Source organism: Acipenser ruthenus, chromosome 2 (assembly GCF_902713425.1).
Source record: "Acipenser ruthenus chromosome 2, fAciRut3.2 maternal haplotype, whole genome shotgun sequence".
NCBI lineage: Eukaryota > Metazoa > Chordata > Actinopteri > Acipenseriformes > Acipenseridae > Acipenser > Acipenser ruthenus.
In genome coordinates this window covers 52216995-52230500 of record NC_081190.1, presented here as the reverse complement: position 1 = coordinate 52230500, position 13506 = coordinate 52216995, and the positions used below count along the sequence as shown (strand labels likewise).

Below are 13506 nucleotides of genomic sequence, written 5' to 3'. Positions count from 1 at the left end.
GCCTGACTCAAACATTAAGGTAATGGTGTACTGTTATGAATGTAACATAGTCATGTGTGTGGAGGGAGCATTTGTCAATTAACTTACATTTACATAGTGTTTTGGAGGCTTGAAATATGGGTTTACTTCAGTTGAAGTAGAAAAATAAAAGTAGCATCAGTTTTATCAGTGTCCATTCACCACAGTGTTAATGAAGGGCAGTATTTTACTTCTTTAAGATTTACTTACATCATTAGTGAGTAGTAATGTGTTTGAGTGTACCATCATGTCCAATCTGAACAGTTTAAAAAATATATATATATATATGCATAATGTTTTCTTCTCATTAAATAGATTAACATTGCTAATTTTGCCTTTACCTAAATCACTGATGTTGTTTGTGACTGACAGAATGAGGATTATCCACAACCTTATAGATCTATAATAATAAAAAAAAAAAACATGGTCCTCTAACTGGGATGTTTTCTCTCAAGCTCAAAAATCTGAAAGTTTTAAATATTTTGTTTTCAAGTAATTTAATATCAAATCAAACAGACCTTCCAGCTTGACCTATTTAGAAATTCTTCAGATTGCAATCTGTCAACCAGGAATATATTCAATGAAAACATGCAAAATGCCACGTGCATTAGGTAACTTGAATACTTTCCAAGATATAGCCTACAGAAGGTTATATGAAGATTGAAAGTTTAAAATGTAGCTTATTTTCGAGGTGTCACTGTAAGGCTTCCATAGTTCTAGTAGGTCTTAGGTGTTATATGTTTTAGTTTTAAGCAAGGTCAGTGGTTAATCAGAACTTTGGGGCTGTTATTTCACGATTTCTGTTTTAAAACTAAAGTATTTTTATACAAGGCACATAACCTAGCTGCTCAGTGTGCACACATTTAGAAAATTGCAGTGTAGTTCAATATATGTATCCATATTTTTACTAAGATTTCTCTTAGAAAATAATGACTATATAAAAACTGCACGTTTCGTGTCAAATTACAGGAAACCATTCCATACTAAATGTGTGGACTGTGTGGTCCACTGGTTAAAGAAAAGGGCTTGTAACCAGGAGATCCCTGGTTCAAATCCCACCTCAGCCACTGACTCATTGTGTGACCCTGAGCAAGTCTCTTAACCTCCTTGTGCTCCGTCTTTCAGGTGAGACGTAGTTGTAAGTGACTCTGCAGCTGATGCATAGTTCATACACCCTAGTCTCTGTAAGTCACCTTGGATAAAGGCGTCTGCTAAATAAACAAATAATAATGTAGCCCAAACTTCTGTGTAAATCAGGGGCGTCATTTGCTAGAGGGCAGGGCCCCCCCCCCCCCCCCCCGACCTTGGTTTGCTCCCCCCGACGATCAGTTTGTTACTATGTCTTCCACTTTTTGACCCCCCCCCAGACACATAATATAATCATATATAAGTTTACTTCCCAAACTAATAAAATATGTTTTTCAAACATCATTCTTTTCTAATCTAACCCAGATCTGGAATTAAGTTAGCGACGGTTGCCATGGTGATGTAATTGCTCACTCTCAGAGTCTCAAGGCGTCGGCAGCATTCATGCATTTTGATTGATAGTTCATCGTTGTCCAGTGATTATATCGACAACACAGAATGACATTGCATTTTATTATTTCTATACTATAATATTATTGATATCATGATGAGTAAAAGGGAAATATCGGATAAGTTTGCCACAGCAAGTGGAAAACGGAAGAAATTAAACACAGCGAGACGACAAGGATTCACTTGCGGAAGAAACTATTTTAAAATTAGATTTAGGCTCATGTGTGGGGCTGTGCTGTGCGATTTCAGGTTTGGTACCGGAATACATAGCTGCTCTGTAATGTCTTATTCACAGTGGATCGGCAGAAAATGATATTTAAATTAAGGTGGTAAACTACAGTATTAGATACATCTGATTGAAATGTACTGTTATAATTACTGATTTAAAATGTTACATCAACTGTTAAATCAACAGATTTTTGCAGTATGCAAATGTTGGTATTAGTTCGGCAAATGAAAGGTTCTTTTTGTGCATGAAAAGGGTCAAAACATACCTGCGTACAGGTACTGGGGATGAGAGATTGAACAATCTTTTGGTTATTGCGAGCTAACCCGACAAGCAAAAACATCAGACTTACAAATACAGGCTGGTGTTGATAAATTTGCCAAGATGAAAGCGAGACGCCTCCCTGTTATATTTTAGTTTATTTGTGTTATTTAAAGCTACATATTTCTGCATTTCGACATTCCCAGGAATGTGATGCTTATTTAGCAGTTTATATGTTCATTGGTTTATATTTGGTACAACGAGTCATTCATTGTGGAAAGCAGGTGAAAGGTGTCAAACTTAACTCGAGGTTGTAAAGAGATAAACTGCGTTCTTACCCCTGCCTCTTTTTGTAAAGCCCATGCATGACATATTTTTTTCAGTGATCTGAGAGTAGTCTAATGTCCCTATCTGCTACTGTAAAACAATTAAAAAAAAAAATGATGTTGTACCGCTATTTGTTTAATGTAGTCGTAGTTACAGTACTTAACTGGGATATCGAAAGCTGGCAACAGAGCAATTCGGTTAGCGTTAAAGGCTTTACCCAGTAGTTTTGTAACGTTAACCGTTAATTTTTACATTTTTGAAAAAAGGAAAAAATAGCTGGCCCATTTTATAAATATACATATCTATAAACAATAAAAACGTAAAAAGAATATAATAATTAGCTAAAATTATCATTTTTGTAATATGTCTGTACTCGTTGGGATCCTACAGCCGCAATGATAGAGTGATTTCTTGAGAAGCACGAAGAGTGTTTGCAATAGACGCAAGCTCTGGAGTTTAATGCCCTCTGTAAAAGATCTACCAACACTAGAAGATCTTGAAGATGTGCTCATGCCTCTTGAAAGATTTACCTACACCTTTAGTGGGGAAACAGTATGTCACAGTTTCCTCCCTCCAACCTGTGTTGTCATATCTTGATGGTCTGCTTACTCCATAGGAGTCCCATAGTAAAAGAGCGTAAGTGGACTATCAAGTCTGGTATTAAAGAGAGTTGTGACAATTTCACTGTAATTATGCACAAAATCATCTTTCTTGGTCCTCTCTTTAGTTCAATTCTTATGAATGTAAAAATTACAAAAAATACTGAGCATGGTAGCTAAGCTCTAAGAGTAGCTAGAACTTATAGGCTGAGTTTATTTTTTGTTAACTTTTTTTGGGGGGGGGGGGGTTAAACACTGAGGCAAAAAAAAAACATTTACATGTTTACATGGAATTTTAAAGTTTCAATCGTGATAATTTCAAATGATAATCGTGATACAAAAATTCCATTATCGTCCCAACACTAGCAGGTGTTTTTTTTTGTCAGCTTCAGTATAAATCAGCATTGGTGCTTTAAATGTGTGTTTAATCTTCAATTGCAGTTTGCAGAGAGGATTCAAACCAGTCGATTGCCTCATGTTTGGCACTGATGCACTCACCCATGGAGACATCTATTGATAAGATTCCAGGAAGAGACCCAAAAGCCCTAGACACAACACATGGGTGAGTTTTGTTTTATTCCAAGCACATCATTTTGATACTTCATTTGAGGGGTTATTTCATATTTAGAATTTGAAGGGTTGATTAAAAGGCCATTCAACAACAACAACAACAATGAATTTCAACATTCAACACAAGTTACTCTGACTGATTGACTGATGAAGAAAATTAAACATGAAATACAAAATTACCATTTTCGAAAATTGTGTAATTAGACTAGAATTGATTTACGACTTATTCTACACTGACACAGAGTTCTTTGCTTTCGGTTAAAGGCAGTAACATGACTGAAATGAATGTCCCTTTACAGAAGAATGACCTTTAATTCAAATAAATGAGGTAAAAGATGTGAATTGATAAGTTGGAAGAGCAAGAGCATTAATCCTCTTTTTTAATGCTTTCCCATTTTGTCATTTAACTCTTCTGGGTTAATTTGGTAGCCCATTCAAATGGAACAACAACAATAATAATAATAAAACAGGAGACCAAAAAAAGACAAATAAGAAAACAGTATTAAATCAACTGATAGAAATCAAACCTTAGATAAAGTAATATCCATATGTTAATATCCATATAAACCACAAGGATGACCTTTGAAGTAACTTATTTTAACTCAGTATTTACTAATTGTAGTGTGTACTATTCTAAGTCATACAGAAGAAAGAGTCATTGGACAAATCCAATATTAAACAAATATCATATTCCCTTCCATGTAGTCAGACTTGTTTCTGAATGTGAAATATGTTGAAAGTCATCGTAAGTTGAGCCCTAGTTCTCTTCGTTTATGGATATGTGAAGGATTCCTTCACACTAGGGTGGGCAAAACAAAGGGACTGGCAATTCTGCCTATTGAGAGTTCTGCTATGTGCTGCTCATGAACTTTGCAGTTTTTAACTCGTCATATAATTGAATACTGATCAGTGAAGCACAATCTTTCAGCATTTTTTAGATGTATAAATACTCCGGTAAACATACATAATAATCACAATTCTCATACTTTGACAGTTTTTGTATTATTAACCTTTAAAAACCGCCATTTAAAAAAATATCATCATGTGAAGCATTTTGAAACTGTCAAAAATACACATTTAAGTATAGTATAGCAATTGAAGAAGACATATCCATGGAATTTATTTTTGTTTTTGCTTGTAGTATACTTCTTAAAACACCGCCTCGCAAAAATGTGTCAGTGATGACAGCCTGAAAAGGCCGCTTGCCAAACGTTGCATCACATTTTTAGTTGCTATCCTTATTCAAGCTCCATATCCAGCTATCTTTGTCTACTTTAATTCATGGTTGTATAATAAATGAAAAGTAAACAGTTCAATCTGTCTGCCAGTGTAGGACCTAGTATGTAGGACATACAGAAAGGTGAAAAAAATGCATTTCCTTTCTTTACTCTGAACCTAAACCAATCAGGGCATTCGTAAGATGTACACTATTTGCTATTGAAGGTGTCTATAATGCATCGTCATTTAAACCAAGAGCCAACCATACTTGGGTTTTTAGATATTTGGGCGGAAATATGATCCATTTTTACAACAGTGATGTAGGAGGGCAGAGCAAGCATCACCCAGTGCTGCCTCTATGATATGGGCCTTTTTAACCTCAGAAATATATTTTAAGAATATATGTAAAATATTTTGTAATAGACTAATACATCACATTTTTAAAAAGACTAATCATTGTGTGTGGATATATAGTAAACAAATCCCATGCCTTTAAAAAGTGACACATTTATCTGCAGTACAGACTTAATGCACTGGCAGAACTGCTGTGCCTGTAACATGCTACCCTTGCCCACAGTGAGAGGTGTGTTTTTGGGAGGCTTGCTTGTATGCTTAAAACTTCATCTAGCTTAGAATATTTTTTTATTGGTAGTGTTGATATTTTTGTAGAGAAACTTTATTTTTTTTAATTATGAAGCCTCAAAGTCAGTAGAGGACATAAGTCAAATCCAAGATGGCGGCCTGGTAGAACAAGTAGCTGAATTTGGTGCATTGAAACTAAATTTTACATGATTAAAACACATTTGTGAGGCATTTTGATTTCAGATATGTTTAAGTTAGGTAAAAACTAAATGTAATATTTGTTTGCTGAAATCTAACATTTCGTTTGACCACCCTATGTTAATAGTTGAGTTTGGGGACCTTCCACACCTCCTAACACATGTTGTGAGAAGTCCAAGATAACAAAGTTAATGTTACACTCATTTGCATTTGTTGCAATGAATGTGGAAATGATGCCAGTACCAGAATTACCTAGTTATGCATTTTCTTTTCTTCTTGAAATGAGGGTTGTGACAATTAATTGGATCTGAAAAAATGTTGAATGAGTTTAATTTTACTCTCTCCAAAATCAGTGAAGTGTGGAATGTTAATGTGTTAATTGGTTTTCGTGTCAGTGCACTTCAATATGTATTTATCTCCATTCTGCTAAATTCATGGTAATCCCACATTTAAGGAAGTTAGAGGCCAGAGCTTTGTAATATACAATTTGTGCTGCAGCCTCTCCATATCTATTTACTAAGAATTATAAATAGATTGTGAGGGCAGCAGCAGATATAAGGACAGTAAGATCCATACTATATCTAATATACACTCTTCTTGCTCTTTGAGGGTTTCCAAATCTCAGTTTCATAATTTTAATAATTTGTAATCAAAGTTCATTAGATGTACTAAAGCTGCATGTGTGATTTATATTGATATATTTGTTATTATTATTTTTATTTGTTTATTTAGCAGACGCCTTTATCCAAGGCGACTTACAGAGACTAGGGTGTGTGAACTATGCATCAGCTGCAGAGTCACTTACAAATACGTCTCACCCGAAAGACGGAGCACAAGGAGGTTAAGTGACTTGCTCAGGGTCACACAATGAGTCAGTGTTCCTGAAATGCAACACTAGCAGTAATAACAGCCGGATCATAGTTTTAAAATAAAAGTTTATATCTGTTGCATTAAGGTTCAGTTACTTTGTCATTTGATCATCAAACAGTGAAACACCTGGATTTACACTGGGATAACTGATGCCCCTTACTCCCTGCAGGGAATACAATTACATGGTGATGGGGATATTAGAGGTTCATATGTATGTCACACACTGTTCCGTTACAATTTTTAAGAATCAGTGTCACAATTTACCTGTGAAATGTTGCATAACTGATTTTTTTAAATTTTTATTACAGACGCTTATCTGAAACAGTTTTCTTTCTGTTTTTATATTTTCTGTATTTTTCCTCCCACCTCCTTCAGTCCCTGTCTGAATGTTTACCATGTATAAATCTGTAACAAATTTCAGAAAGAGATAATTGGGTCCCGTCACAGATATTCTATAAACAGAATTGTTAAAGCAAGTGCAGTGGTAGACATGTGTTTGGTTTATGTCCAGATGGAAATAAATTATAATTTTCATGTTCAAGTAAAAGGTGCATATTAATAATGTATGGCAGGATGGCTGGTGGTGACGTCAGCATCCAGGAAGCAGCACACAAAACAAAAGCATACGGAGCAAAACTGTGCTCGTATTTTATTAATAATCAATCATATAAAATAAATAATCAATATTTATTTTATATAGCGCCTTTCATAGTGGACTACCATCACAAAGCGCTTTACAAGATAGTGAGGAACAATGCATAATACATTAAATACAACATTAAAAAACAATGCAAACACATTAAATATAGGCATAATACATTAAATAAAATGCTAGGATGGGAATTCTAAACATTGTGGATGCGCGTGTCAAGCAGAATCATACAGATAAGATGGAGTAAAAAAAACCTGAATAGCAATTTAGACTACAGCTAATAACAGATACCAGGCTTAGAGAGCATTAAAAGCAAGTGGGTCTTGAGAGTTGATTTGAAGCGAGCGGTTGTGGGAGCTGCACGCACTAAAGCTGGGAGAGAGTTCCAGAGAGTCAGGGCCATTTTGAGTGTGGCGTGCTTTTGTTTGGGTATAACCAGCAGGCCTGAGTCAGAGGACCTCAACTTGCGAGGACAGAGGACAGGTACATAGCAGATCAGCAGGTTAGAGAGATATTCTGGACCTGTGGAGGGCCTTGTAGGCAAGCAGGATAACTTTGAAAGTAATCCTGAACTTAACAGGTAGGCAGTGCAGTTGGGCAAGTTGGGGATAATGAGATCATGTTTTTTACATCTGGTAAGGATCCTAGCAGCATCATTTTGAACCAGCTGCAGTCTGTTTATGGCACGTGATGGAAGACCACTGTAGAGAGAGTTGCAGTAGTCGATTCAAGGTAGGGACGGACCTTTGAGATGTTTCACAGGTGGTAGAAGGAGGATTTGACTACAGAGGAGATTTGGGCATCAAAGGAGAGGTTACTATCCAGAAGTACACCAAGGCTTCGTACAGTGGGGGAAGGCAGCAGCAGACAGTTTCCGAGGTTCAAGGCAGCAATATTGAGATTCTTGAGTTGAGTTTTTTTTTTATCCTACTAGAAGTTCAGATTTGTTGGTGTTGAGCTGAAGAAAATTGGCAGACATCCAGGCCTCAATGTCTTGGATGCAAGCGGAGAGGCGAACCATGGCAGAGGGACATCCAGGGTCGAGTTAAGTAGAGCTGGGTGTCATCAGCATAGGAGTGAAACATGAGGCTATGTTGACGGATAAGGTGACCCAAGGGAAGCATGTAGATGTTAAAGAGCAGAGGCCCGAAAACAGATCCTTGGGGGACTCCGCACGTGACAGGGTTTGCGTCAGCACTGCTTCCATCATAGAAAACCTACTGCATGCGTCCAGATAGGTAAGAGGACATCCAGGAGAGACAGGTTCCAGAGATTCCAGCATACTTCTGAAGGCGGTCAAGAAGAATGCTATGATCTATGTTATCAAAAGCAGCAGTTAGGTCATGGAGGACAAGGACAAGACAGTCCAGGAGCGTGACAAAGTCGGTCACTAGAGGGGAAGAAGGCAAATCAACATGGATGTTGAAATCACCTAGGAGTAGAATTCCATTAGGTGAAGTGCAGATTAGGGAGAGGAATAGCAAGAACTCAGCAATAAAAGCAGAGTTATTCTTTGGTGGATGATAGATAACAGCAAGTGTGAGGGACGTGGGAGAGGGGAGCTTGACAGTGAGATGCTCAAACTAAGAGAAGGCTGGGAAAGAGTGTTGAGGCGGCAAGCACAGAGTTAGCAATAACAGCTGTGCCCCCACCTCTACCAGTGAGGCGTGGCTTGTCAAAGAGCGAGTAGCCATTTGGGGTGGATAGATGTAGTGAGTGCTTATCATTTACAGAGTGCCAGGTTTCTGCTAGACAGAGATCAAGATTAGTATCAGTTATAAGTTTGTTGAGAAGCAGAGATTTGTTAGTCAGAGAACGGCAATTCAGGAAGGAGAGTTTACAGTTTTAGCAGGCAGTACAGGGGGAGAGGGAGTTAGTAGTGGTATCTGAAGCAAGTACTTACCAGTGTTCATTCTAGGAGAGGAGAAAGAGTGTGCACACTTTGTTCAGGGGATCCAGACATTAGTGCGTGTCTGTTCAGTTACAGTAACAAACTGATAAGGTAACAAAAATAAAGACTTTCTCATACACCAAAGAAAAAGGCACAAGGGCCAAAACAAAAACAAATGAGTACCTATACAGATAAAAATCCAGGTAACAATCAGCTTACTTTTATATTTGTTTCTCTCTCTCTTACTCTCTTTGTGTCTGTCCACACTCTCCTTTATGCTCTCCTCAGACAAAGTAGCCCAATTAATCAATAATTAACAATTACATAATTAAAGCTCCAGCCACATTCCCACATGTATTTTGGCAGGGAGGAAATTAACCCCCTCCCTGCCGATCTAAAACACACAATAGCAAAACCATAAACAAATACATATATACATAAAAACGGACACAACTCATAATAACAACAAAATAATATATTCAGTCATAAACGGGTGGGCACCCCGTCACACTGTCATAATAATAATAATAATAATAATAATAATAATAATAATAATAATAATAATAATATGGTAAGCATTAACAAATGAAAAGTTCACTTGGGCAACAGCTTGGATATAGAGAACACACATTTTTGTAATTGTAGTCATGGATAGCGTTGTCACCTTTTCTACAGACCAAACCCGGACATATTTCTCAGTCAGCGTAGGTCTGTTAAAACTGCAGTATACTGTAATACAGTTTAACACAATACCACCAGATCTCAATATAAATCAATAATCATACAGTATACACAGCAGTGGTGACTCCAAGATTCTGGAAGAGGGGAGGCGAAGGGGTGGCAGACAGATGGGCTTGGGGCAGAGTTTTTTTGACCCTAACCCTAACCCAGCACGCACACACGCACGCACGCACGCATGCACACACACAATATCATGAAAGGTGGAAATGATTCAGGAAAAATACACTAGCCTGGATGTTAACTTGACAGAAAAATATTTCTGTATGATACGTAGCTCTTTTACTTACTGTAATGTGTACAATAAAATATAGTATCAATGCAATAAACTTTTTTTTTTTTTTAATGTAGTAGTAGGCAATTGGCTGACTCGGAAGCGGTGAAGACGAACACACGCTGTCTTCCGAAGCGTGTGCCGTCAGCCGACCGCTTTTTTTTCACTCTGCAGGCCTGCCATGCAGCCAACCCAGAGCTACAGTGTCGGAGGACAACACAGCTCTGGGCAGCTTACAGGTGCCCGGCCAGTGCACAGGCATCGCTGGTGTGCGGTGAGGCGAGGACACCCTGGCCGACCCAAGCCCACCCCCCCAGGTGGCGCTCGGCCATTTGTGTGCCGCCCCCTGGGAACTCCCGTCCACGGTCGGCAGTGGAATTGCCTGGACTCAAACCGGAAACCTCCAGGCTATAGGGTGCATCATTTACTCCACGCGGAGCACCTTTACTGGATGCGCCACTTGGGAGCCCCATACACTAAACTTTTAAAATAGTTTCACCTTACAGATCACAGATAACCAGAACTTCTCTAAATGTACAGCAGTCTGAAGTAGAACATTATCTATCCATGCCTTTCTTTTAAATGCAATCAAGGGGCATTCTACATTCTCAAGAAGAAAAGAAGTAAAAGGGAAGGCTTGTTAAAAACTATAGTATTATTTATTTGTTAATCACATTGACTGACATTAGCTATTCCATATGAAACTTAATGCAATGTAAATTTCTAAATACCACAAATACGGGTCCAGTTTCATCTCCAGTAATGCACTACTATCAATACTCACTAGAAACCTGCCTCAGACATCAAATAAATGTTTTTCAGACTACATTGTTCAGTTTTTTTCTTTCTGAATGGTGGTTGCAGTCTGCTGCAAACCACTGCACCATGCTGTTTACTAGCTAAAATTTGATTTATATTAAAATACAACCTTTTACTATACAATTTTACAGATGTTTTAAAACACACTAATTGCTGTTACTATAGGCTGGCCTGTTTGTTTGGAACCACCTAGAAACAAATACCGTGAATGTGACATCACAGTAAAGAAGTGTATTGCCTAGTAACTGAAGACATGGTATTGTGGGAGATGTCATTTTTAGTGGATATCTTAGGGGAGGCAAACAAATTTCACTGGTGGCGGACAGATTTCAGGGCCCCCCCTAGCGTTGCCACTGATACACAGTTATTGTGCTGTTGATATTTCTAGCACTCGGACTTGCAAGCCGTATTGGTTACAGTAAAGTAATACATGCCTGTGAAATTCAGTAGTTCAGTATAATTAGGGCTTGAACTTTGTGACTAATTAAAGACTGGGTTTAAGATAATTTTTTTCTTTCCTAAATGCAAGATGGACTTGCTATCAGTGTACTCTCCGTACAGGGTATTTTATGTTGAAAAGAAAATCTGTCAGGGAAACATGTTAAACGAGTGAAAATAACAAAAGCACAACGATAAACTAGGCGACTGCAAGAATGAAATGCAATTAGGATCAGCGATGAGCAATTAACATCATTTGTCACTTCTGTTTGACATAAACATAAGCAAAACAGAATCAGGCTCAGTCAAGATATGAAGGTAAAAACAAGTGACATTATTTTGTAATTACCAGCTTTTTGTGAGTTTAATTAGGAAACAGAATCAGCTCAAAATAAGTTTAAAGGGATGTCATGTGATGAAAAATAAAACCCGAAAACTTCAAGCCCTAATTATAATGTAACTTTACCTGTGGAACAGCACAGAAAAATAGTAGCTATATCATGGTACATTAGAGGCTGATCTTACCTGACACAAGTAGCTGTAGTGATGGGTAACGCTGTGGTAAGTCAATGCAATTTCTGAAGCGACGATGTTGTCTACCTCTTTTTTTTTCACAAATAATTTTCCCAGACAGTGTCTGGATTTCTCAGCCTGAAAAGCCTGTTTGTGATTGTCAGAATTATTTTACAGCCCTTATGTCATGGCGTTGTTGCCCCCTCTATAATAAATATTAACAAATGTCATTAATACACGTTAAAAACTGCAAAACAACATCAATATTGGTTGTGTGTCGGTAAAAAGAGACAAATGGAGTCAAAATGTACTCAAATTTGATTCTGGTTTTTCAGTGTTACAAATAACTGAGCTACTGCTAAATATGTAAAACATATTATACATATACGTGCATATATATGGTTTAATTAGCATTATATATCAGAATTAAATCATAATTTATGCATTTTTTGTATTTACTTTAAAGGTTAAAAGTATTCAATCACACGCATCCTCAGACCTAAAATTATGCGAGTTCTGAATCACACATCAGCTCAGTACTGTATTTAATTGTTTACATCATGTGGATATGTTCGTTGTAGCCCCAGCCTTTGAATAATGTACAGATCAGTACTAAACAGTACAAATTCTAATAAGATAGTGGAAATCCTTTAAGCAACTAATTTATGATAAAGAAAAATATTAAAGGAAGGTTGGTGTTTCTTATGTGTTTCACTTAAACCTGGACATTAGGGCGGCTGGGCTTATTAATTCCTGCCACCCTAACACAGATGCCAATTCCCGGACTGTCCGGGTCAAACCTGGACAGGTGACAACCCTTGGCTCTCTGCATATTAATTTAGGCATAAACACATTCCCAGGGTGACATTGGATTCATAGACTTTTCAAAAAGAAGAAAAATCCCTGCTAAGTTTTATTGGAAATGTTACACAGTGACATACCTAACAACTTGTAAAACAGGACCACAAGCTACTCTTAGTTTAAAATAAAAAGAGGTAACACATTTGAGTATTGGTAGTTTAAGCCTGGTGCTAATTCACACCAGGGGGCATCAACAAAGCTATTTACTCTAAAATGTGGTTTGCAGCATTTTTTCTAAAAAGAGGGAAAACACCAAAATTACAAAAACAGGCATAAATACTTTTGATTGGTGGACTGTTACAGAAAGTATTCTGAAGTTGCTTCATTTTATTTTGTAACATTAACTATTTTTAAGAAAAAATTGCGCTAATAACTCTTTGAAGTAAATGGCTTAGCTAATTTCTACTGTTATGCTGAAGGGATAATTGATTTCACCTACTTGTGAAAATTACACATGGTGTAGAGCAGACTGATGTTTTTGCCATTGCCTTCACTGTCATGCTGCATTTAAACCAGAGAATATGTACATGTCCATGTGGTTTTCCATCTGCTGCCTGATTTTTCATATTCTTGTACACGTTCATTGTTTTCTCAAAGGATAAACCTTTTCTTCTCTAGATTGACAGGATTGTTTTTTTGGCAGTGTTGCGTTTTATTGCCGCTTTTGTTTTGGCACAAAGCTTGATCACAAAAGAAATTGCAATCGTGCTAAACATATAAAGGTGGTATTATGCAGATACTATATATATATAGTAGTGAGTGTGTGTGGAAGGGTGTGGGAAAATACAAGGCAGACACAAAGCTCAAATATGAAACGCCGGCACAGGCGCACAGATTTATTAGCCTGCGCTCAGTTGGCAGGTGCTTCTGTGACACTTCAGGGGCACTCTACCAGCAATGGTATTGTGCCTCGTG

General features: G+C 37.4%; 1 protein-coding gene across 5 annotated transcripts in view; it reads left to right on the top strand.

The window, feature by feature from the left end:
* The window catches only part of LOC117409687 (serine-rich coiled-coil domain-containing protein 1-like), a 667826-nt gene that overhangs the window by 142783 nt on the left and 511537 nt on the right, over window positions 1-13506 (top strand). For all 5 annotated transcript variants that reach the window (XM_034905803.2, XM_034905798.2, XM_058996863.1 and 2 more), the window contains exon 5: window positions 3409-3529. In XM_034905803.2, coding sequence (XP_034761694.2) covers window positions 3409-3529 — 121 coding nt within the window. The remainder of the gene's footprint in view (window positions 1-3408; window positions 3530-13506) is intronic.